The sequence below is a fragment of the Lytechinus pictus genome, chromosome 9 (genome assembly GCF_037042905.1).
Source record: "Lytechinus pictus isolate F3 Inbred chromosome 9, Lp3.0, whole genome shotgun sequence".
NCBI lineage: Eukaryota > Metazoa > Echinodermata > Echinoidea > Temnopleuroida > Toxopneustidae > Lytechinus > Lytechinus pictus.
Genome location: NC_087253.1, coordinates 11,515,635 through 11,538,507, shown reverse-complemented (window position 1 = coordinate 11,538,507; position 22,873 = coordinate 11,515,635). Strand labels below are relative to the sequence as shown.

Sequence of the window (22,873 nt, the reverse complement as noted above, 5' to 3'; positions counted from 1 at the left end):
TGGAAAAAAGTGGGGGTGTGGAGTGGCTAAATGATGGATAGTAAAACAGCATAACACCATAAAATTCACCTAAAATCAACTTTTGCCCAACTTTGTATTTGCACAATCTGAAAAAATACTCTTTTAACTTTCAAAAATTGTCATTTTTAATTCAATCTTTAATTACTCATGCATGACTCAACCGATCAATCTCATTTTTCACCAGGAGTTGCTTAATCAGTGTAGAAAACTACCTACGAAATATAATATCTCAAAATAATTCCGTTCAAAAGTTACAACAATTCGATTTAGGGGGGTCTTACTTTTTTTGTTGTGTATATATTATACATACATATATTATCCATATGGTAAGCCGCTCGGTTGATTTCTCAAGGAGCATTTTTTTTTATTGGGCTATGGATCATAAGCACCGAACGTGATTATTCTTGTATGGAACCCTAGCCCAACAAGTTCCGAAATATGCCTACTTCCCCAATTGACTTGTTAATAAATGTTACTTTAAAAGTACATGATCTACTGAAAGACTTATTAAAAGGGACGATTAGATGTCGCATTGGCGATCTCAACATTTAGATGCTCAGAACTTTATTATCATTCACCCCCCCAGCTTTCAGTGATAAGTTTTTTAAGCTTTTTTAATTCATTCATTTTTGTTAATTTTACACATTTCATTCTCCTCTCTGACATGTCCGAGACACGTTCATGCTTATGAAAAAATTGATTTTGCACAAGGTGAATAGGATGAGAAGAGATTGATTCTTTGAACTACCAGAAAAAAGGCCTTATTTTCAATTTTTTCAAAGAGAAAAGTATGAAATTTAACATATATTTTACACACAACTTTAATTAAGGGCGTGAAATGAGTTCTAACATGTAATATATGATAGTTGGGTAGCCCCCCTCCTTCCCTCTTATGGAGATAATCACTATCTACAACTGTAGCAAACTCAAATCCCTCTTTTTTTTACCGACGCCTCTACCATTGTTTAGAAATGAAATTTTGACAGCTATGTTGAATTTCCATGTTTTCGTAGCCTATCCATGCGTATTAATGTTACCCATATCGGAAATCTGTTTCTTCCTCTTTTGTTTTATAAAAAGAAATGTAGAGAGTTTGGGGCAGCCCCGCGGAAAGCCCAAATCCATGATCGGTTTCCGCACTGACAAACAATGCAAAATTTTGAATAATTAATAGCCCGGTAGCGGATAAGGTATTGCAATGAAAACTGATGGTACATTAATAAAGTGTTATTCAGTGTACAGGAACATTAAGTAGATATAATCATTAAACGTGCAAATTAGTTTCTTATTAATTTTATCACTTATTTCAATGTCTGATGGAGGGATACTTCTTTTTTTGTTTGCCTCTTCTTTAATAAAATTCTCTTGTTTTTTGCGCTTTTAATCGAAAATCAATTATTGTGTTGTTTTTTTAATAAAATATTGAGCTTATATTTAGAAAAAGATTTATCTAAAAAAAAAAAAAGTTGTAAATATCTAACGTAAAATATGGTTTTCCACATTCACACTGTTCTAGAAAATCGTTCATGCTACGTTAATGTTGACCTTTCTTTTCGTTTCCTATTTCTTTTATCTTTGATATACATTTCACAACTCTTAACAAAGAACTTCTTCGAGACATTATTCTATTGACGTCTTTTAATGAGTATGTACATGTATATATACACATACACACACACACACATATATATATATATATATATATATATATATATATATATATATATATATATATATATGTATGTATATATAAATGTGTAAAGTTATACATGTACAACAGCTTTGGCAACTCTTTTATTTATGTATATATATATATATATATATATATATATATATATATATATATATATATATATATATATATATACACATATATATATATACATATATATAACAATAAATCACCAATTCAACCATCCTCTCTCTCTATCACATGTTTGAATTCACATAGCACAATTCAAAACAGCAATACATCACAACTAGAATATTTGTTTGATTTAATTTGTCATTCAATAGAATTTATATATACCATGTCGTGTGAGTAAAAAAATAATAATCTTTACTTTTATACACATCATAATCAGTAGGCTTTCTTAACAGTGATGTCACTTTTGATTTACGCCAAAGTAAAGCATGACTGCAATTAATGAAAGCAGATGTCATTATCCTACAAGGGTTGCATTATAATCCATTCCAAAACCCCTTTTTGTCTCGCCTGCATAGCAGAGCGAGACTATAGGCACCGCTTTTCCGACGGCGACGGCGGCGGCGGCGGCGACGGCGGCGTCAACATCAAATCTTAACCCAAGGTTAAGTTTTTGAAATGACATCATAACTTAGAAAGTATATGGACCTAGTTCATGAAACTTGGACATAAGGTTAATCAAGTATTATTGAACATCCTGCCTGAGTTTCAGGTCACATGACTAAGGTCAAAGGTCATTTAGGGTCAATGAACTTAGACCATGTTGGGAGAATTATTTTCAAAATCTTAACCGAAGGTTAAGTTTTTGAAATGACATCATAACTTAGAAAGTATATAAACCTATTTCATGAAACTTGGGCATAAGGTTAATCAAGTATTAGTAAACATCCTGCTCGAGTTTCAGGTCACATGACCGAGGTCAAAGGTCATTTAGGGTCAATGAACTTTGGTCAGGTTGGGGGTATTTGTTGAATTACTATCATAACTTTGAAAATTTATGGATCTAGTTCATGAAACTTGGACATATGGTTAATCAAGTATTAGTGGACATCCTTCCCGAGTTTCAGGTCACATGACCAAGGTCAAAGGTCATTTAGGGTCAATGAACTTTGGCCAAGTTGGGGGTATTTGTTGAATTACCTTCATAACTTTGAAAATTTATGGATCTAGTTCATGAAACTTGGACATTAGTTTAATCAAGTACCACTGAATATCCTGTGCGAGTTTCAGGTCACATGACCATGGTCAATGGTCATTTAAGGTCAATGAACTTTGGCCTTGTTGGGGGTCTTTGTTAAATTACCATCCTAACTCTGAAGGTTTATGGATCTATTTCATAAAACTTGGGATATAAGAGTAATCAAGTATCACTGAACATCCCCTGTGAGTTTCAGGTCACAAAACCAAGGTCAAAGGTCAGTTAAGGTCAATAAACTTAGGCCATGTTGGGGTAATTGTTGAATTGCCATCATAACTTTGAAAGGTTATGGATAGAGTGAATGAAATTTGGACATGGGTGTAGTTGACAAGTCTTAAGTCACCGTTCAAATGTCATCTATGGTCAATGAACGTGGTATTATGTCATTATATGAATAGTGTTTTTGTGAATGATTATTTTATAATAGTTTTCAAAGTAAGCACTGCTGCTATATTAAATCGCGTAATGCAGGCGAGACTGCCAGAGGCGTTCCACTTGTTAATAATTAACATTACAATTCTTTAATAAACACTTTCTAGTATCAATGTTCAAGTTGATTTCATTGAAGATACAATATGTTTACTAACTCATGTAGGATTATACCATCATTGACATCTTGATTCATTCATTGCAGCAATGCCTTACTTTCGTGTAGATCGAACTTTACATTACAGTTCATTTTGATTGTCCAAACGTTAACACATACCACATAAATGAAATATGGTTTATATTATTGGGGAGAAGATACCCTTTCAGGCAAGATAAAATAATTATCTGTTCATGGCATATTTTCCCTTGCATAATTATTTTTTGGGATCTATTCTTTCTGTCAAGGATTTGTCAGCTCGTTCTGCATGCGAATCGATCTTGAAATAACGTACCACAATATCTATCCTGATAAAATTTGTGACTGCTGGATGTTGAAATATGCATTGTTGCAACTCTTTTCTATCTATATAGAGCGCTATCTTGAGGCTCGGCTGGTGGGACCTAACGATTCTTCGGGTCGCGTTGAGATACTATACAACGGCACCTGGGGAACCGTATGCGACGATGGCTGGGATCTGAACGACGCCCATGTCGTCTGCAGAATGTTGGGGTTCCCCAAGGCATCATCAGCACCGGTTATGGCCACATACGGCGAAGGAACAGTAGATATCCTCCTGGATGATGTTCAGTGTTCTGGCTCTGAGTACAGCCTTGAGGATTGCAGGAAGAAGAAATATTGGGTTCATAACTGTGAGCATAAAGAGGACGCTGGCATCGTCTGTACAGGTATGAGTGCAATAGGCTAAAGTCACACCACTGCAAAACCGACTCCAGGCCCTGTCTTATAAAGAGTTACGACTGAACCTCAAGTATATGGAAGTCCATCAATGTCATTTTTTTCTTCGGGAAGTTTGCACAATGTCCCAAATAAAAGCACATGGAATTTTATAAATATATTAAAACAAATAATGTATATAGGAAATATTCCAAACAAACATGTACTCTAAGTGTTGACGTTGCTGGCTTTCCATAGTTGTGGCTGATCGGATAAATCGCAACTTTTCTTCAGACGGGGCCCAGACCGACGGACGGTCTGTCATCGGTATCAGGAAGTTTTCGCTTGCACGACACACGATAGATTCAAGAACACAGTAAATGTATTGTCAAATGCCCATAATCACATAGAACAACCGATAAGTCTTTGTCGAAAATTAGTGAATCAAAACAGCAGTTTCGCCCTAGGTTTAGGAGCTGGCGTTTGGCAAAGATTTTGGAACTGACGGGAAAATGCAAATATGTCGTTTGTCCCGAGTCCAGGACGGAACTGCTTTGCTTTTTTTTTTTAGATTAACCGATTTTCAACAAAGACTTCTTGGTTGTTCATTGTCATGTAAGGCAATACATTTTTATTTTTTTAATCCGTCGCGCGTCGTGGAAGCGAATACTCAAGAACATCATTATTGCTTTTGTGTGCATGGAGTTGGTTTCATTGGTGTATTTCCACTTTGAAGGAACTTTCCCGAATTCCGAAAAATCCCGATCATTTTCAGGTTATTTTGGGGAGAGAAAAAATGCCAGGATATTTCAGGAAATCCGAAAATTAAAATTAAACTGTAGCAACTTTCAATATTTATGTTGTATTTTAAGAGTTGTTTGCCTCATAGGTAGCTCAAAATTTTCAAAACTTTCTGCTCGAGTTCCGCACTCACATTCCGTAAATTTGTTCCTATTTAAAAAAAAAGTGCGTGATCACAAAAGGTTAAATTACTTGAGTTAGGTCACTTGGACCAAGTTTAGGCTCGCTATATCATTGTCCGATTTTTTTTTAAATCAAACTTGAAAATTTTAGGGAATGTCTATGAATTTCAGGAAATTCGTTTTGGATCTCGTAGTGCGGAAACCCTGTTGATGTGACTCAGTAGCGTACCGTGACTCGGAGGAGACAAAGCATTGGGGGGGCAAAGCATTGTTCACAGACAATGCAGTGCCCCCCCCCCAGTGCTTTGTCTCCTGCGGTTCACGGTACGCTACTGGTGTGACTATAGCATAACCTGAAGCTCCATGAGTGCATGTTTTTTTTGCGGACTGGGAAGGGTTGGATTAATTGGTTGGTGGGCATGGGGGAGGGGCTAAACACCCTATCAATTAATTCTTTCTTTCCCATTTCGGTGACCATGCCAACTATTATCAAAGCAAATACCCAGTTCTAATTGTTTGAACTAATAAACAACCAAACATCGGGACATGATTCTAAGGGGGTGGTGACATGCAGATTAGTCCCGAGGAATGCCAGATGCCATGTCCAAGACCTTCTCTGAGGCCAAGAAAAAGGCCACATAAATGTGTTCGAGACCAAGACCAACGTCATGGACTAGATGTCCGAGGCCAAAATACCAAAAACCTCACCCTTAACGGCAATTCAAACTTCATTGACCATAACACTGTAACAACTTCAACCTTCCATTTTATTTCAGAGCCTGTCCCTCTTCAGGTCCGTCTAGCCAATGGTCCTAATAACAACATTGGAAGGGTCGAGGTGATGATGAACCAGGGACACTGGGGTACCGTCTGCGACGATTTCTGGGATCCACAAGACGCTAATGTGGTATGCAGGATGCTTGGATTCTTCGGTGCTGCATATGCACCCGTGAGGGCTACTTACGGCGAAGGACAAGGGGATATCTTGCTCCAGAATGTGGATTGCATGGGGACAGAGCACAAGCTGGAAACATGTTTCTACGATACACCACAGCTTTATGATTGTGCTCATGATGAAGATGCCAGTGCGGCCTGTTTGGATTTCATTTCAGGTATAACTTAATAAAAAAAAAATCATTTGTGAAAGAATGAAGTTGGAAAAGCCATTTCTTAAAGACAATTTTGGTTTAGCTTTCTTGTGGAAGGTTAGCTGGGGAGGCGTGATAGCTCATGCAGTCCATAGAGAGATGGTTTCCCAATCTTTTGACCTGGACTCGATTCCAATCAGGTGTGATAATGTCTATTGGTAAGGCATTTATCCTCATCACCAGGTTCCTCGGAGAGGATATTAAGCCTTCTGCCCTTTGATTGCTTGGTGACTCGCTTTCATACTCTCTTTTTTAGCCATCAGTTAAAATGAAAATCACCCTATCAACATCACTAGATACCCTATAGATTCGCATTGCCTAGGAAGTGATAGTTTGCCCCATTAACTTAAACCCAAAATATTTTTTTTTTTCGCAGCCAAGATTTTAATCGGGCCATAATGCCCCCCCCCCCCCCCCCCCCGGAGTGAGAGGTATCAAAATACCACGGGAATATTACGATTAATACCATAAATAATAAACATTTCTCTGATTTCTGGTGTAAAACATGCGAAAATTCAATTGAAAATAACCATGTAGGGTTAAACAATTTTCCACAATAATGTAGATATTTCCCCAAATGACAACAGTTTGACATTTGGTATTTTGCTTTGCCGTTTGCTCTTTTACATTTACTCATTTACATTTCCTTGTGTTTTTCACAGGGTTCGATTTGAGCTTGGACTCATCTTTAAATGGTAAGTTTTTTAAAAAGCCTTCTTTCGTCCCATGATTAAGTATGGTTGTCTCATGCTAGTAAAACATGATCATGCACGAGTCCCACTAATGACACCGACTCCAAATCGACCGATTGTATGTCATTGGAAGTAGCGTGCAATCTTTGGTCGGTCAAATGGAGTCGGCTTCACGGATGTGACTGTGTCATAATCATGAAGCCTTGGTTCAACAAAGTGAAAAGTTGCCGCTCATCATGTCAGAGAGTCAGTGTAAAGGAGGGATTAATACATGTACATGGATGTGACAAATTTGATGCATAGGCGGATCAAGGGGGGCACGAGGCCCCCCCCCCCTCTATTGGCGGAGCAGAAAGGGGGGGGGGTGGAGGGAAAAGAGAGGAGAAAAAAAGAAGAGGAGGAAGACGAGTGAATAAAATAAGATGAGGGGAACACTTAGAAAATAAAAAGAATCTTTCATGTCACTATATAATATTTTCGCTCGCGCTCGCATTGCCTGTTAGGTGATTTGCATATCTTGTTCAATATGAAGTTTAAATATCAAGTTTGGAAGTCAATATACAAAACACATTTTACCTCGGAAATCGAACTTCCATTATTTTGTGTGATTCACAAATTGATTTTTAAAGAGTGCTATGTAGAAATGTCAGTTTTAGATCTGAATATTAACATTTTCTGCTCGCGCTGTGTGCTCGCAAATTTTGATTTTTCAGGTACCTATTATTTTCGTGTATATCCCTTTTCAGGTCTGATTGTCAAATCGTATCAGCTAGCGCTGCACGGTCACATTTTGATTGGCGAGTTATGTATGTCTCAATATCGATTATACAACAAACTACTTAAAATCCCCTTTTCATGACAGTTTATCAAAAATTTTGGCTCGCGATTTGCGCTCGCATTATTAAATGGTTAAAATATATTAACTGATGCATCCTATTTATAATTACCAAAGTGCTTGGAATGTCCAGTTTTCAGGCCATAATGTCATAAGATTTCGCGCCCTCATTAAGCATTAATGAATATGATATTGATTTAATAATTAAATTGTCCCTTTTGTTTCATCTCGCGCTTAGCAAGAGGAATAGGAAGATAGTCATCATTTTCATATGCATGTCCTAAGGATTTCCCGGTCCTATGTTAAAACTAAACGTAATTATATTGAAAAATATCAGCTCTTTATTAAGTGCGATCCATATCCTCCACACAATTTTCTTTCCAATTACTTGGAAATATAGAGCTGAAATTGACTCCGTTAGGATCGGAATACCAAATAGTTAAAGCTCGCGCTCGCTTTGATTTTTACGATAAAAGATGAATTTAGAATGCATATCTAGGTCAAAATATGAAACACGCGCGCGCATGTTTATTCAGATACTCAACTTGTTTTCTATCTAAATCGTTATCCAGTTTCAGATCACGATATCAAATATTTTCTGCTCGCGGTTTGTGCTCGCGTTATTAATGTAGGATAATTCCCTATTACTCATTCTTTTCATGATTTACAAACATGAGAAGTGTCCCGTTTTTAGGTCTAAATCTCGATTTTTTCCCGCTCGCATCAATTGTTTAGTTGTATACTTATCCTATTCACGATTAAAAAAATTGATTTAAATTTTACATTCTTTATGTAGAAATGTCAAAAATTTTCAGCTCGCGCTTCGCGCTCGCATTATTTGATTGTTGAAATATAAAACGTCTTCATAGCTAAGTGCAAGCGGTCCTTAACAGGTGCCTTTTCGATCAGTTCATAACGTATATAAAAATTTTCTGCTCGCGCTCTGCGCTCGCATTATTAATGTAAGGAAGATCCCCACTTACTCATCCTTTTCATGATTTACAAAACTTGAATAAAGTGTCTCGTTCAGTAGGTTTCAAATCTCAATATTTTCCGCTCGCGCTTCGCGCTTGCATCAATTGTTTAGTTATATACCTATTATGTTTAAGTTACAAAAAGTGCTAATAATTTCCATTCCTTAGGTAAAAATGTCAAAAATATGTAACGTCTTCAGGGCTAACTGCAAGCAGTCTTTAACAGTTTTCTGTTAGTTCAGTTCTGCTCGCGCTTCACGTTCGTAGTAATTATTCATTTTTAATACACATCTTTTTCAGGATAACAAACATTGCCCAAAATGTTCAAAATGTTAGGGAAACATTACATAATATTTACAAAAAAATATCTCGCGCTTCGCGCTCGCATTATATGAATAAGGATTATGATATTATATATATATATATATGTTTATTCATAAGAATAAAGCTAAGAAGTGACTAGTAGGACTACCCCTTCAAAGAAACCAAAAATCATATTCGAGCGGCCGATCGGGGAAAATATGGCTGAAAAAAAATTCCGGCCCCCCTATTGGCGAAGGCTGGATCCGCCCCTGTTATAATTGATACCCCTGCCCTTCCTCACCTAAAATCAGGTCAGGATGGGAGAGCTCAGCTTTTCAGCTGAATTCCTTTTTTTACTTAAAGCTCAAATTCAGCTTATTTAAAGTTTACTATGTGCATAAGTAGGAAAGTCTTGGAATTCTGTTACTTTCAGCTTTTTCAACGCTCTTCAGCGTTTTATTATTATTATTATTATTATTGATCACTTACACTCCTGTCAGCGAATGCTGAAGACATAATGACCTGTATTCGTACTTCTGGCTGAACGTTGACCATGATCAAACTCTGGCCCAAAATTATGTTTACATCGTTTGTTTCTTATGTTCTGTATACAGTACATGTAATTTCCTTACATTTGTGAATAATTTTAGTGCCAAATGAGCTGATAAATTGAACTTGTACTTTGATTGATTTGTGTCACAGTTTTCTATACTTAACCCACAGCTTTCCCTACTGGAAAGAACACAGTGTGTGAGACAGTGTGTTCACAGTGTGGAACACAGTGTGAAATCACCTCCACGCTGTTAAATTACAGCCTTTCAACAATGTGAACCACATATTCACAAAGTAAACCGTGTGAACACGCTCTGAACAGTCACACTGTCCAGTTGTCCACAGTGTGAAAATATATACATACTGATGAATTTGAGAATATTTACAGTGTAAATATCTTAACAGAGTCCACTCTGTGAAAACACCGTGATCATAGTGTGTTCTTTCTAGCATGGTTAGACCAGAGGTTAAATCAAACCTAAGTTCAGAATACAGGCCCATGTTTTTTTAAACATTAAAGGAGAATGAAACTCTTGGAGCAAGTTAGCTTTTGTGAAAGCAGAAAAATCAAAGAATAAGATCAACAAAAGTTTGAGTAAAATAGGACTAGCAATAGAAGAGTTATGAGCATTTGAATGCCGAGATCACTAATGCTATGGAGATCCTCCCATTGGCAACGCAACCAAGATCTATGATATCACAGATGAACAACTCTCCCCTTTTGGACACTGAAAATATACCCCAAAACATCTCTTTTTGCTCATTCTAATCATATGACAAACGATTCATCAATGATATAATGTTGTGAAACCTCTGTACTTGTCCTCTCATAAAGAGAACACCTCACCTTGTGATAGATTCTATAAAAGTGAGAATATAAGTAAAATAAGTACTAAAGCAATGAGGGAGTTGTACGTGTGTGACATCACAGATCTTGGTCGCATTGCCAATGGGAGGATCTACATGGCATTAGTGATCTCAATATTCAAATGCTCATAACTCTCTTATTATTTATTCAATCTTCCTCAAACTTTCAACAATATGTTTCTTTGATTTTTATCTTTGATATGGATTCAGCTGGTTTCAAGGGTTTCATTCTCCTTTAATACCAGTTGTGGTAACGACCTGAAAATGAGTTCGAACAGAATCCAATAAAATGACCACTTAAGGGTTTGTATGTACAAGTAAAAAAAATATGTGCCAATTGGCTCTGGAAAAAAATTAACTGCTGATGAATGAGCAAAACAAGCACAAAATTCCATAAATTGTCGGGTATTTTTTTCAAGCAAAATTAATACACTGTCCCACATATTCGTTTTTGTGTTAGTTATCAACGGAATTATCGGATTTCAGCTAAGATTTCATTATTTCCAAGATGAGTTGATTTCAATGTTCCAGATCAAGATCTATGATAATATTGCGGTAATTAACCTTGATTTTAAAAGTTTTCTTATGAAATAATCGTTTGCTGCAATTGCTTTCTTTTACCTTTAATGACTTGCCCTATCTTCACTGTTAACCCCAAAGCGTTGTGGCCCAGTGGATTAGTCTTCTGACTTTGAAACGGAGGGTTGTGGGTTCGAATCCCAGCTATGGCGTAATTTCTTTCAGCACGAAATTTATCCACACTGTGCTGCACTTAACCCAGGTGAGGTGAATGGGTACCCGGTAGGAAGAAATTCATTGCATGCTTGAGCGCCTAGGCAGCTCAGATGAAGCCGGGGTAATAATAACAGCAGGGCCAGCTGGGAGAACAGTTTTCAGAACTGAAGTGGCTTCCCTGGGTAAATATACCTATATTATTATTATTATTATTAAAGGAACTCTCAGTCTGCAGTGTCCTGACATAGAATCATCCACGGATAAAGGTCGTGATACATCTTCTAACGTGACCATCCGCCCTGTCGTACATCACGGTGGAAACGATAACGTATCGGTGGGATGTACCTACACCTCGCAACATGCATTCGTCTTTGGAGACACGTGGGTTGCGTGTGCGGTACGAGATGATGTTGGGAACTATGCGACTTGTAATTTCACCGTCACCATCAGAGGTATGTAGACGGACTGTCACGAGGTAGGAACACTACTGATTAGTTCATGTCATATGCGCGAGGTTTCCCCCACCTATCGACGTCATTTAACGTACCGAAGTGATGACGTCACATTTTTTTTCTTGTGGTGCATTTCAGCGTTTCTGATTCCATATTTTAAGAGAGCATAATGAAAAACTCCCACTACCAAATTTTTTTGGATATTGGTCTATGGGGGCCTTAGATATGACCTCATGAATACAAAATTAACCCAATTAAAGTCAATGTATGGTTTCTAACATTTAGAAACCAAAATATGATATAAAAACGCTGACATGCAAAAAGGGAAAATCGATGACGTCACACTTCGGTACTCTATATGAAAATAAATTCGTATAGAATCAGTGATGCCCATTTCTTTACCTCGTGAACATGAATTGGGACTGTAGCTCCGATGAAGGAGTATCATTTGATCCATCGAGTAATTTATGGGGACTTTAGTAGTTACCCAATATTACCTATTAACGCCACTGTTGTAATCCGTTTTCAGAATATTCTGGGTTGCAGACACCCTAATGTAAAAAAACTTGATCTTCGTATTCTATTATTAACACATATTTTGCTGATTTCATCAAACCTATTTTTATAACACATAAGCCTATATATTTATATATTTATATATATATTTATATATTTATATATATATATATATATTGTAAAGTAATGGATGAAGAGAAGAACGGTAGGCGTAGCTTAAATCAAGGTTCCCCAGAGCTATCTACCCTTTGGAAAAATTGGTGATGCCGAAAAAATGTCTCTGCCGGGAATCGAACCCGGGCCCCCAGCTTTGAACGCCGGTGCCTTAACCACTAGACCACAGAGACGGGTTAGTGACTAGGGCGACCCCGATCCGACTGACTGTCAGATATACATATTTTCGACACTATACCAATTATAATTTCCTTTGTTGGGTGAAGGTGGGTTTTGAACAATGACAAGCCGCCATGCCTCAGCTGGATCAAAGGTATTGCTTTGATACAGTACACGTATGGGAGAAAGTATACAAATGTGTGAAGTTATACATGTACAACAGCTTTGGCAACTCTTTTATTTAAATATTGTAAAGAAATGGATGAAGAGAAGAATGGTAGGCGTAGCTTAAATCAAGGTTCCCCAGAGCTATCTACCCTTTAGAAAAATTGGTGATGCCGGAAAAATGTCTCTGTCGGGAATCGAACCCGGGCCCCCAGCTTTGAACGCCGGTGCCTTAACCACTAGACCACAGAGACGGATTAGTAGCTAGGGAGACCCCGATCCGACTGACCGTCAGATAGGCAGATTTTCGACACTACCAATTATAAATTCCTTTGTCGGGTGAAGGTGGATTTTGAACAATGACAAGCCGCCATGCCTCAGCTTGATCAAAGGTATTGCTCTGATACAGTACACGTATGGGAGAAAGTATTCGGCTTGTCATTGTTCAAAACCCACCTTCACCCGACAAAGGAAAGTTCACGTTGCATAATACAGTGTGTTCACGATGCAGAATACAGTGTGTTCACGGTGCAGAATACAGCGTGGCCACAGTACTTAACACGGTGCGTTCACGGTGCATGATACAGTGTGTTCACGGTGCAGAATACAGTGTATTCACGGTAGATCCATGGTGCAGAATACAGTGTGTCCACAGTACTTAACACGGTGCGTTCACAGTGCATGATACAGTGTGTCCACAGTGCTGAACACGGTGTGTTCATAGTGCATAATACAGTGTGTTTACAATATGTTCACAAGGCGGGACACAGTGTGTACACAGTGCTGAACACAGTGAGATCACAGTGAAAAATAGAATGTGTTTACAGTGTGTCCACAGTGCTGGACACGATGATCACAATCACTGTGTGTTCACGGTGCAGAACACAATGTTTTTGTCAGTGTGTTCACAGTGTGGAACACAATGTTTAATCACCTTCACACTATGAACACTCACACTGAATAGGTGTCAACGGTGTTAATTTATCTGTATTTTCATAATGTAAATCGTCACTTGGTTTCCTTTTTAAAGGACAAGTCCACCCCAACAAAAAGTTGATTCCAATAAAAACATAAAAATCCACTAAGCATAACACTGAAAATTTCATCAAAATTGAATGTAAAATGAGAAAGTTATGACATTTTAAAGTTTCGCTTAATTTCACAAAACAGATATATTCACATCCTTGCCGGTGTGCAAATGAGGAGACTGATGACCTCACTCACTCACGATTTATTTTGTATTTTATGAAATGAAATATGAAATATTCAAATTTTCTCCCTGTTGTCGTGTGAAAGAACGATTAATTTCCACCCTGAACATGTGCAATTAGCATTGTTTAATACAATATGGTTCTATGGTCCTTATTATCAATTCTGTAAAAAATCGATTATTGTATAATTCAAACAATAAAAAACAAAAGAAAGAGCGAATGATGGACATCATCAACTGTCTCATTTGCAAGTCACTGAGTTGTGCTTATCACTGTTTTGTGAAAAATAGCGAAACTTTAAAACGTCATATAACTTTCTTATTTTACATCCGATTTTGATTAAATTTTCAGCATAATGATTGTCTGATTTTTCTATATTTATTCAAAGCAACATTTTTCTGTGGTGGACTTGACCTTTAAACACACTCCAAAAGCACCCCAAATACACTGTGAACACACCACGGACACACTTATCTGACATTGTGTTCTTTCAAGTAGCGGTGGCATCCAGGATCAGTGAACTCCAGAAGTGGTTCAAAATTTGGAAATTTGAGATCATGCCCACTCCGAAAAAATTGTCCAATTCAACAAGATGGTTTCTAACTCCATTTTGAACTTTAAACAGAAGCAATGGAAGTTAGGTATTTTAATGTAGAGTGAAAGTAGCAGAACAAACAAAGCATTTTTCGATTTCATAAGACCTTAATCATGATTTTTAAACAGCGGACTAAATTTGCATAAGACCTTAATCATGATTTGTAAACGGCGGACTGCATTTGCATATTAATAAGTCCGAAAGAAGAGGATTGAGGGTATTTGAATTCCAGTTCATCGTGAATTAACCGTGAACCAGAATAGCCTGGTGGTTAAGTCGCTGCCCGGAAAGCAATAGATGGCAGGTTCGAATCCCACTGGTTCCATTTTTTTCTGACTTATGATTTTCATTACAGATCGAGCATGCGATCTTAAACACATAGGAGAAAAGCCGAAAAATTGTTTACAAATTATAATTTCCTCCTATTAAAGCCTCTTTATTTATTTACCTTAATCATGGTTATCATTTTTTTATTTGATACCATGGCTTAATATTTCGAGACTTGATAATAAGAAATACAAATATGTTCTTCTACCATTTAGAAGTACCATGTTATTGGTACTTGTTGTCGTTATGGATACTTTTTCCTTTTTTTATGATTATGATCAGAGGTGGCGTCAGGGTTATTATGACCCTTTTCGTCCAACCTTTCTCTTATTCCTTTTTTTCTACAGGGAAAATCACGTCCCTGTTAAATATCTTTAACATTTTCTGCTTCATTTTCTTTCTTTTCTAGATGATGACCCGCCTCAACTGGATTGCCCCGAGTTTATAAACGCTACTACAGATCGTGGTAGTCGTTACGCTTCCAATGTCATAATCGATCCACGTGTTTCCGATAATACTGATCCGAACCCGTCTGTGTCCTGCTCTCCTGGTTCTCCATTTCCTTATGGAAATCATTCTGTAACATGTGCGGCGACTGACCTATTGGGAAACAACGCCACGTGTTCTATCACGGTTTCAGTAACAGGTACCGAAACACTTTCCAATCAAATAACACTCCTATGTGTGCCGTATGGGACACTATAAAATCACACCTTTTTGCATTAAAAGAAACTTAAAGGTACTGATCTCGAAGTAGTTCCAGTGGGCTGTTCAAAACAATGTGTAACTTTATTGATTAGTCGTTCCAGAACTACGAACGGAAAAAGTTACGGGACACATACAAATCACCCTTTTCAAGAACCTAAAGAATAGGTTGGTTGGTCACTTTTGTTAATTGAATCTCAGTTCAAGATATAAATTATCAAAGAACTTGGACATGGATTTACAAAGATTTATGTCTGATCAAGAACAGTGTTGTACATATGACCGGAAAGCCGACGCTAAAGTCAAGGCCAAGACCAGATTGAGGCCAAGGACTCACTGTCCTAGACCAATGACCAGGTCAATGACTGACTTGCCGAGGACAATGTTAATGACTGACTGTCTGCTGAGGCCAAGGCCTAGTGTCCTTAGACACAAGAACAGCGCCAAGGGCACATTACCCGATGTGTTCAAAGACTGTCTGAGGCCAAAGCCTGGTGTGCAAGGACTGACTACTAGCGAGCTAAATGGCCAAGTGCCAAGGGCTTACTGTGTGAAGACGGGAACGAAGCCAGGTACAAGGACCAAAGGCTAATAACTTCAAATCTTCTTGATGCTTGTTTTATTTTTATCTTTTTTTCCAAGTCAACTTTTTTCGGTTGTACTTACCCTTTAAAAAGGTTTTTTTTTTAAGTCACTGAATCCTTACCTTGGATTATCGCATTTACATTACAGACAAAGACCCTCCTCAGATTACCTGCGCTGACCGACAGGTCGTCCTTGATGCAGAGGATCCTTCAAATTTCATTCCAGATGTGACAGACAACATAGATCGAATCCCATCCATTGAATGCTTTCCGGGTTATTTTGATGAATTGCCTCTCGGCGGCGATCCTACCATCAGATGCAACGCGTCTGATTCTGAAGGAAACACTGCTACGTGCAATTTCACTCTTACTGTACAAGGTAAGACAGTCTACAGTTTCACGCACTCCTTTGCGATGATTGTTGCAGATGTGGCTGTGTAAAATCAGTATCACATCGTTGGCATCCCTTGCGGCGTCAAGGTATTCTTATGATTGGGCGGTGCAACCTACGGTTGACGTCTCATTCCCTAAATAGAATAACAAGGGTCAGGCTTTTCACTATGATGTCGATGACAATCATCCTCCCAGTTTTAGATCGGAGATTGTATCTTATCCTGTAAGAAAATCGTTGATTTCATGACAATTGAATGTGATATGATGTAAATGGCTCGTTCAACCCAAATACAAGTTAGCGTAATGGAAATAGTCTGCTTCGGCATATAGAAAATAATCATAAATAGTTTAGAAAATGTCGTAGAAATAAAATTGTACAATTGAAAAGGAGCATACCTCTCAAAGAAGAGCATAGCTCTTTTCTGAGAGCTATGCTTCTTTTAAAATCTATGATTTTATTTCCACGGCATTTTCTAAACTATTTGTGATTATTTTACAAGTTAGCTTATATTGATACACATATTTTACTAATGACTGAAGGAATCGTTGTTATTTCCATAAGCCCCCCGCCCCTCGGCGTTTCGCGCAATATTTTTAGAACGCGTAAAGCTCTCGCGGCGATGTTTCATGCCATTTTTTTACCTTCAAGCCTAACGCATCTATAAATTTGCCACGCGGTTTGAAAATAACGCAGCATTTTGTAAGTGCATGCCAGACCTCAAATCGCTAAAAAACGTGATTTTGTGTACAAAACCAATGAAAATTGTGTTTTCAACCAAATGTCATAAATGGTTCATTATTTTTACTTCTGCTGCTTTAGACTCATGTGTTTCATGCTGTTTATGATCACAACAGGGTCCATATCTAATTTCATCATAAAAATTAAAACAAAATCTCGAAAAACAAGAAAATGCATAAGAAATTCCAAAAACTATAAAATACATATCAATTAATCTCTTAAATATTGCAATTTTTCTACGTGCATTTGCTGAGAACATGGCACAGAGTTTCTGAACCAAAAATCAGGACATTTGGAGCTTTATAAGGACTAAGAGTAAACTGTATGATTTTACATAATCAATAAAAATTTTCATGAAATAAATAACTATACAGTTCTGAAGGCTATATCCCTGGCAACGTGCGTGCATTCGTTGCCTGCCAATTTGACAACATTTCTTGATTGGGAGACACGCATACTTAGCACAGGTGTCTGACTGTTACTAAGGTTACTGTAGGATAAAGTACATCGATAAAACATCCGTCATTCTTTCATGAAAATCACGCAGTTTTTCCTCCATCATGTCCATAGCACAGACTTTACATCAACGGATTCATGATTCATACCACCCACTCTCAATCTCTCTCTCTCTCTCTGTAATTGATTGGATACGAATTATTCAGACCCTTGCACAGCCCGACCGTGCGTCAATGGAGACTGTACCTATTTAGGATCAGGGAACTACCAATGTAGCTGCTTTCAAGGTTACGAAGGAACCCATTGTGACGTCATTCATAAACCAAAGCGTGAGTTTCTCCATTTTTTTAATTAAGATGCATATCATGCATTGTGCGTATACGTATACATTATATTACAATAGCCCTTGAAACACAATTTATCACTAACGTCTAATATGCAAATGGAGGGACTGTTACAAGTCTATACTGTTTTTAAAGAGGAGTTTACAGATAATATGAAAAACAAGATTATACGGGGGGGGGATTATTGTTAAATTGTTAAAAAAACAGGCTATTCTCTGCAATTTACCAAAATACGTCTGTTTTGAAAAAAAAAGAAACACAAAGAATATACAGTAAATTTCTTAAGTTCCATACACCAAATACCAATTACCTGTAATTTTAGACTATACATATAAGATTAGGCCTACAGAATGCAGTAGGAATACAGGCGCTGTTTTCGAGACTCAGCAGCAGGAACTTCTGGAAAAAAATTCACATTGTTACTTTCGTGATTTCTTTTCTTAAGTTCACATAAGGAAACTAAGTTTGGGGATTGTGTTTTTTGGGGAAGTCATTGTATTAAGCGCGATGTTAAAGTGGAATATGATATTGCTGTTATTATTGTCATTATTATCAATCATATTTTAATTATTGTTGTAACAATAATAATTGAAATAGGAATGATACTAATGACAATAATAACGGCAATATTAATATTGTAGGCCTATATGTTGTAATTATCATTAGTATTAATATTATTAATATCATTATTATTAATATAAGTATTACTATTAAACATATATCCTGTAAAGTTACCCCCCTTTATTCGTTTAAACCACAGTTCCCGTTGAAGTGAACACGCGTCCCCAGAATAAGAAGGTTCAGATCAACAGCCCCGTCGCTTTGACATGCAGCTTTAACAATGCTGCATCCTATGAATGGTATAAAGATGACAGCCCCTTGCCCAACATGGCAGATAAAACTACTCTTCGTATCCAATCTGTAAATACGAGTCATATTGGATACTACTTTTGCAGAGGATATGGTGATGAGCGGTCATCCTCTATAGACACGGAGACAGCTTCTATTTACATCGAAGGTAAGGCGTGCATTTGATTTTATTCTATGGCCCGTATTCTTAAGTCAGGTTTAACTTAGACCAACTTAAACTCTGTGCTAAAATTATGGGAAGCCCCAAATTCAAAACTTGTATTTACATTGTATATTTATTATGTTTAATATTTGTTTCCCGTTAACCTTCATGCTAAAAATGTATCCGTTAACATTCCGAGACAATTATGAATGATTTGACTGTCAAATGAACTGCTCAATTAATCATGTACCCATAAAAAAGCGTTGTGCCACAATTGGCTATTCATAGTTAAACCAGAGTTTAATTTATACCCGAGTTCATAATATGGCCTATGTGTGATTCAATGTGGTTTAATTTGATTTGACCTGATCTGATTTGACTTGATTTGACTTTAGTTGAATAGACTTTACTTGATTAGAATTGCTTTAATTTAACTTTACTTGATTGGGCATATTTTAACTTGATTTGACATGAATTGTATTGATTTTATTTGACTTGATTGGAATTAGGTTGATTTCACTTCAAAAGGAAGATAGGTATTTATTGAAAACTACACGGCAGCCTAAAGCTGAATCGGTGAAATTTCCCTGCTCCCCCCCCCCCCACACACACACACACAATATCGAACGGTGGTGGTTACAGTGTGTACATACACAAGGTCTGTGAAGATGTAATCTATGTTGTTCGAATGCTCAAATTTAACAGCAAGAATACAATTTCAGGTTGGGTGTTTACAGAGTGCTCATATAGGGCTCACATGAGTATTACAGACCCCATTCACTCACGTGTTAAATCAAAGCTCATCAAAAAATCATCAAAAATCAATCCCACGAAAGATTTTGCTTTTATTCACTGACGTTAGTCACAATAAACAGTACATTAAGACTTGGTATGTTAATCGGGTACTTGTCCAGCTCAATCAGAAGTTAAATGGCCTGAAATAAGACTATCCATAATTTCGGCCAGTTCATTACCAGAAAAACCCGAACTGCATTGTGGGTAATAATAATTAAAATCAAATACAAAAATGCAGTCTAGCCTCCCCAAACGCCTTGATTATGAAAAAGTATGAACATGACATTGTTTCTATCATTTATATTTTGATATACAAACATTTTGTCTATTTTAAATGAATTATTTTAATCAATAAAGTCATGTGATCTTTACTTTAATACGCCTGTCCGACATGCTTTGCGCGCGGATTAATTACTCTCATGTGCCCTATATCGCACTTTATGAAAATGGGATTAATACTGTATGAAATTGTGATTTCACATTGCGTATCAAATTGTGAGCACACTTTGAGACATCACTGTTTTATGTGTTCTTTCCATGTAATAACCCTGTCTGAACGAATACATAGCAATCACAAGTGTGTTAATATAGCCAAAGTATGAACAAAGTGTGTCCACAGGAGGGGCGGATCCAGGATTTTCCAAAAGGGGGGGGGCACATTTTCTTGAGGGAAAAAATGACTAGCCCTCAAAAAAGGGTTTTGAACCAAAAAATAAGGATATTTCGTACACGAAAAAAAATTAACAAGCAAATAAAAACAAATAGATAAACAAAAATTTCAACCATAAAATAAGGACATTTCGTCCACGAATAATTAGATAAGCAAATAAAAAAGTCTTCACTTTCGAATGGGGGGGGGGGCTGTTTTTTTTAACTGCTTTTTTACATTACAAATTTTTGTTGTAACAATATATTAATGCTTTATACTAACAATTGGACCCCATTGTAAATAAGCCTTTCGGCTTTCATGGGATATCCTGTCAAGGTATTCTTCAATTTCATTGTAATCACCTGTGATATTCTTCACGAATAAAATCAATCAATCAACCAGTGTGCCTCTTAAGGGGGGCAAAGGGCCGGCTGTGCCCCCCCCCCCTTAAATTGGAACACTCTTTCCCACTATGATGTGTCACAATGTGAATGCGTTTACATAGTGACTTTACCACATTTGAAAAGAGTGCGATGAAAACTTTTTCTCTCTCTCTGAGGTTAAGCCACTGTACCTAAGTGTGAAAATGAGTTGCTTTATCGCAATGGTATGAACACAGTTATTTTGCATTGTGGTGACGGGTGTTCTTTCTGGCATATAAATTGATGCGAAGGTATTCTGATCAAGCTTTATAAAATAGCGATGACTTGAATGTTTTTTATGTCTTCTTCTTAGGTTTGGTCACAATAAAAGTTTCCAAATTGAGATTCCATCTTGATGGAATTTCTTCTTCGCAGACACCATCAACCATTCGCGACTTCGTAAGTAGTTAAACATAATGATGTATCATTGGTGTATACAGTATAGGGATACAGGTGTGTTTTTGTGGGTTTTTTATAGTCGTGTTTCAATCAGACTTGATTATTTCCATGCATGTTTTGCAATATTTTTAACGTCACCATCCGGCAGACAAGATGAGGGTCCCAGCCGTAACAAAAAGGTTAACGATTGATCATACGCTTGATTTTTGCGATCAATTGTAAGTTGGAGACAATGCAATTGATTATTTAAAAAAATGTTTTACGGCTCGAAATCCAGACATATTTTTAAGAAAAAGATTTAACACCAAGACGTAGGCATTCTAGAATACTTCAACTAGAAATATTTTATTCGGTGTGAGTCTCACAATTATAATTCTACCTGTCATGTATTCATTGTAGAGAGAAATGAATTTTAATTGAATTAAATTGAATAATAAAGTAGCTAGAGCAGACCATGCAGACTTCAGGGTTTAACTTTCCAAGCCCGTTTTATTTGTGTAATGTGTTTCTGTTTTCAAAAGGTAATTGATAGTCTAAAGAATCGTACCAACGAGCTTCGTCTTACATCCTACGAAGATCTGTCACCGGAAGTCATTTGCAACCCCAGCTCTTTCAACCAACAAGGGACTGATGTAGTTAATGCTGAAGTCACTGTGTACATGAAGAATACCACCAGCCTGACTGCCGTGCAAGAAAGAGACCTTGTTACGAACGCTCTCACAAAAGCAGCTAGCATCTCAAACGGTTTCTTGGATGTCAGCAGTATGGACACAGAAAACACCGGTGAGCAGCTTTTTCTGATTTTCATGTAATCCTTTCTTATGGAAAATAATGATTCTTAGCATGTATAATCTTACCTAAAAAATCTCAGGAATATACAGTAGGAAACTTCAGTCCAATCTCAAAATCCAAGGTAAGTTATTCATAGCCATATGCCGGTCCCGCTGCTGCCGATCCCGTTTGATGCAGAGTGAATTAATAATAAAGTAAAATACAAAATAAAAGCAGAGAAGGTTCCAGCACATACATCTATCAGGATTGATAACCGAAGGCACAAACACTATGACTTCGGATCTCTCTGGCGGCCAGTCTGGCCTCTCAATGCAGCATTTGATGATCATCCAGCCAGTGATCAGTGCCCAAAGGTCTTGAATATATATAGCCAGTGTGTGTGGGAGTGTGAATGTGACACCCTCACCCTCCTTCCAACCTTCATCACACTTTCATAGAAGCAATAACACCCGCCCCCGTGTACATTCTACCACAATCTAATCCTAAATTTAGTGTTAAAAATTGAAACTCCATTAATTAATGATAAATATGTCTGTGTCACCGAAGAATGCTGTGTTAAGTGCATGTGCGATATTAGCCCTTACACAAGGCCTCGTGTCTGTTTTATCAAACGCCTACCGACTGAAAAGACCACACGCGAAATGCCTGGTGAATGCGAGCTCAGCTTCTGAAGTCGTTAGATCGTGCGTTCACCCGCAAGACATTTCAGCAAGACATTTACTCACATTGTACTGCGCTCAACCCAGGTGAGGTGAATGAGTACCCAG

At 37.3% G+C, this 22,873-nt stretch overlaps 1 protein-coding gene across 1 annotated transcript in view; it reads left to right on the top strand.

Annotated features, from left to right (window-relative positions):
* Positions 1 to 22,291, top strand: part of LOC129267746 (uncharacterized) — a 46,910-nt gene extending 24,619 nt beyond the window's left edge. The window contains exons 8-17 of the mRNA XM_064104679.1: positions 3,885 to 4,199; positions 5,888 to 6,223; positions 6,922 to 6,954; positions 11,436 to 11,669; positions 15,226 to 15,462; positions 16,254 to 16,484; positions 17,900 to 18,022; positions 18,798 to 19,055; positions 21,229 to 21,314; positions 21,836 to 22,291. Of these exons, the coding sequence (XP_063960749.1) occupies positions 3,885 to 4,199; positions 5,888 to 6,223; positions 6,922 to 6,954; positions 11,436 to 11,669; positions 15,226 to 15,462; positions 16,254 to 16,484; positions 17,900 to 18,022; positions 18,798 to 19,055; positions 21,229 to 21,314; positions 21,836 to 22,126 (2,144 nt within the window). The 3' untranslated portion in view covers positions 22,127 to 22,291. The remainder of the gene's footprint in view (positions 1 to 3,884; positions 4,200 to 5,887; positions 6,224 to 6,921; positions 6,955 to 11,435; positions 11,670 to 15,225; positions 15,463 to 16,253; positions 16,485 to 17,899; positions 18,023 to 18,797; positions 19,056 to 21,228; positions 21,315 to 21,835) is intronic.
* Positions 22,292 to 22,873: the final 582 nt, after the last annotated feature.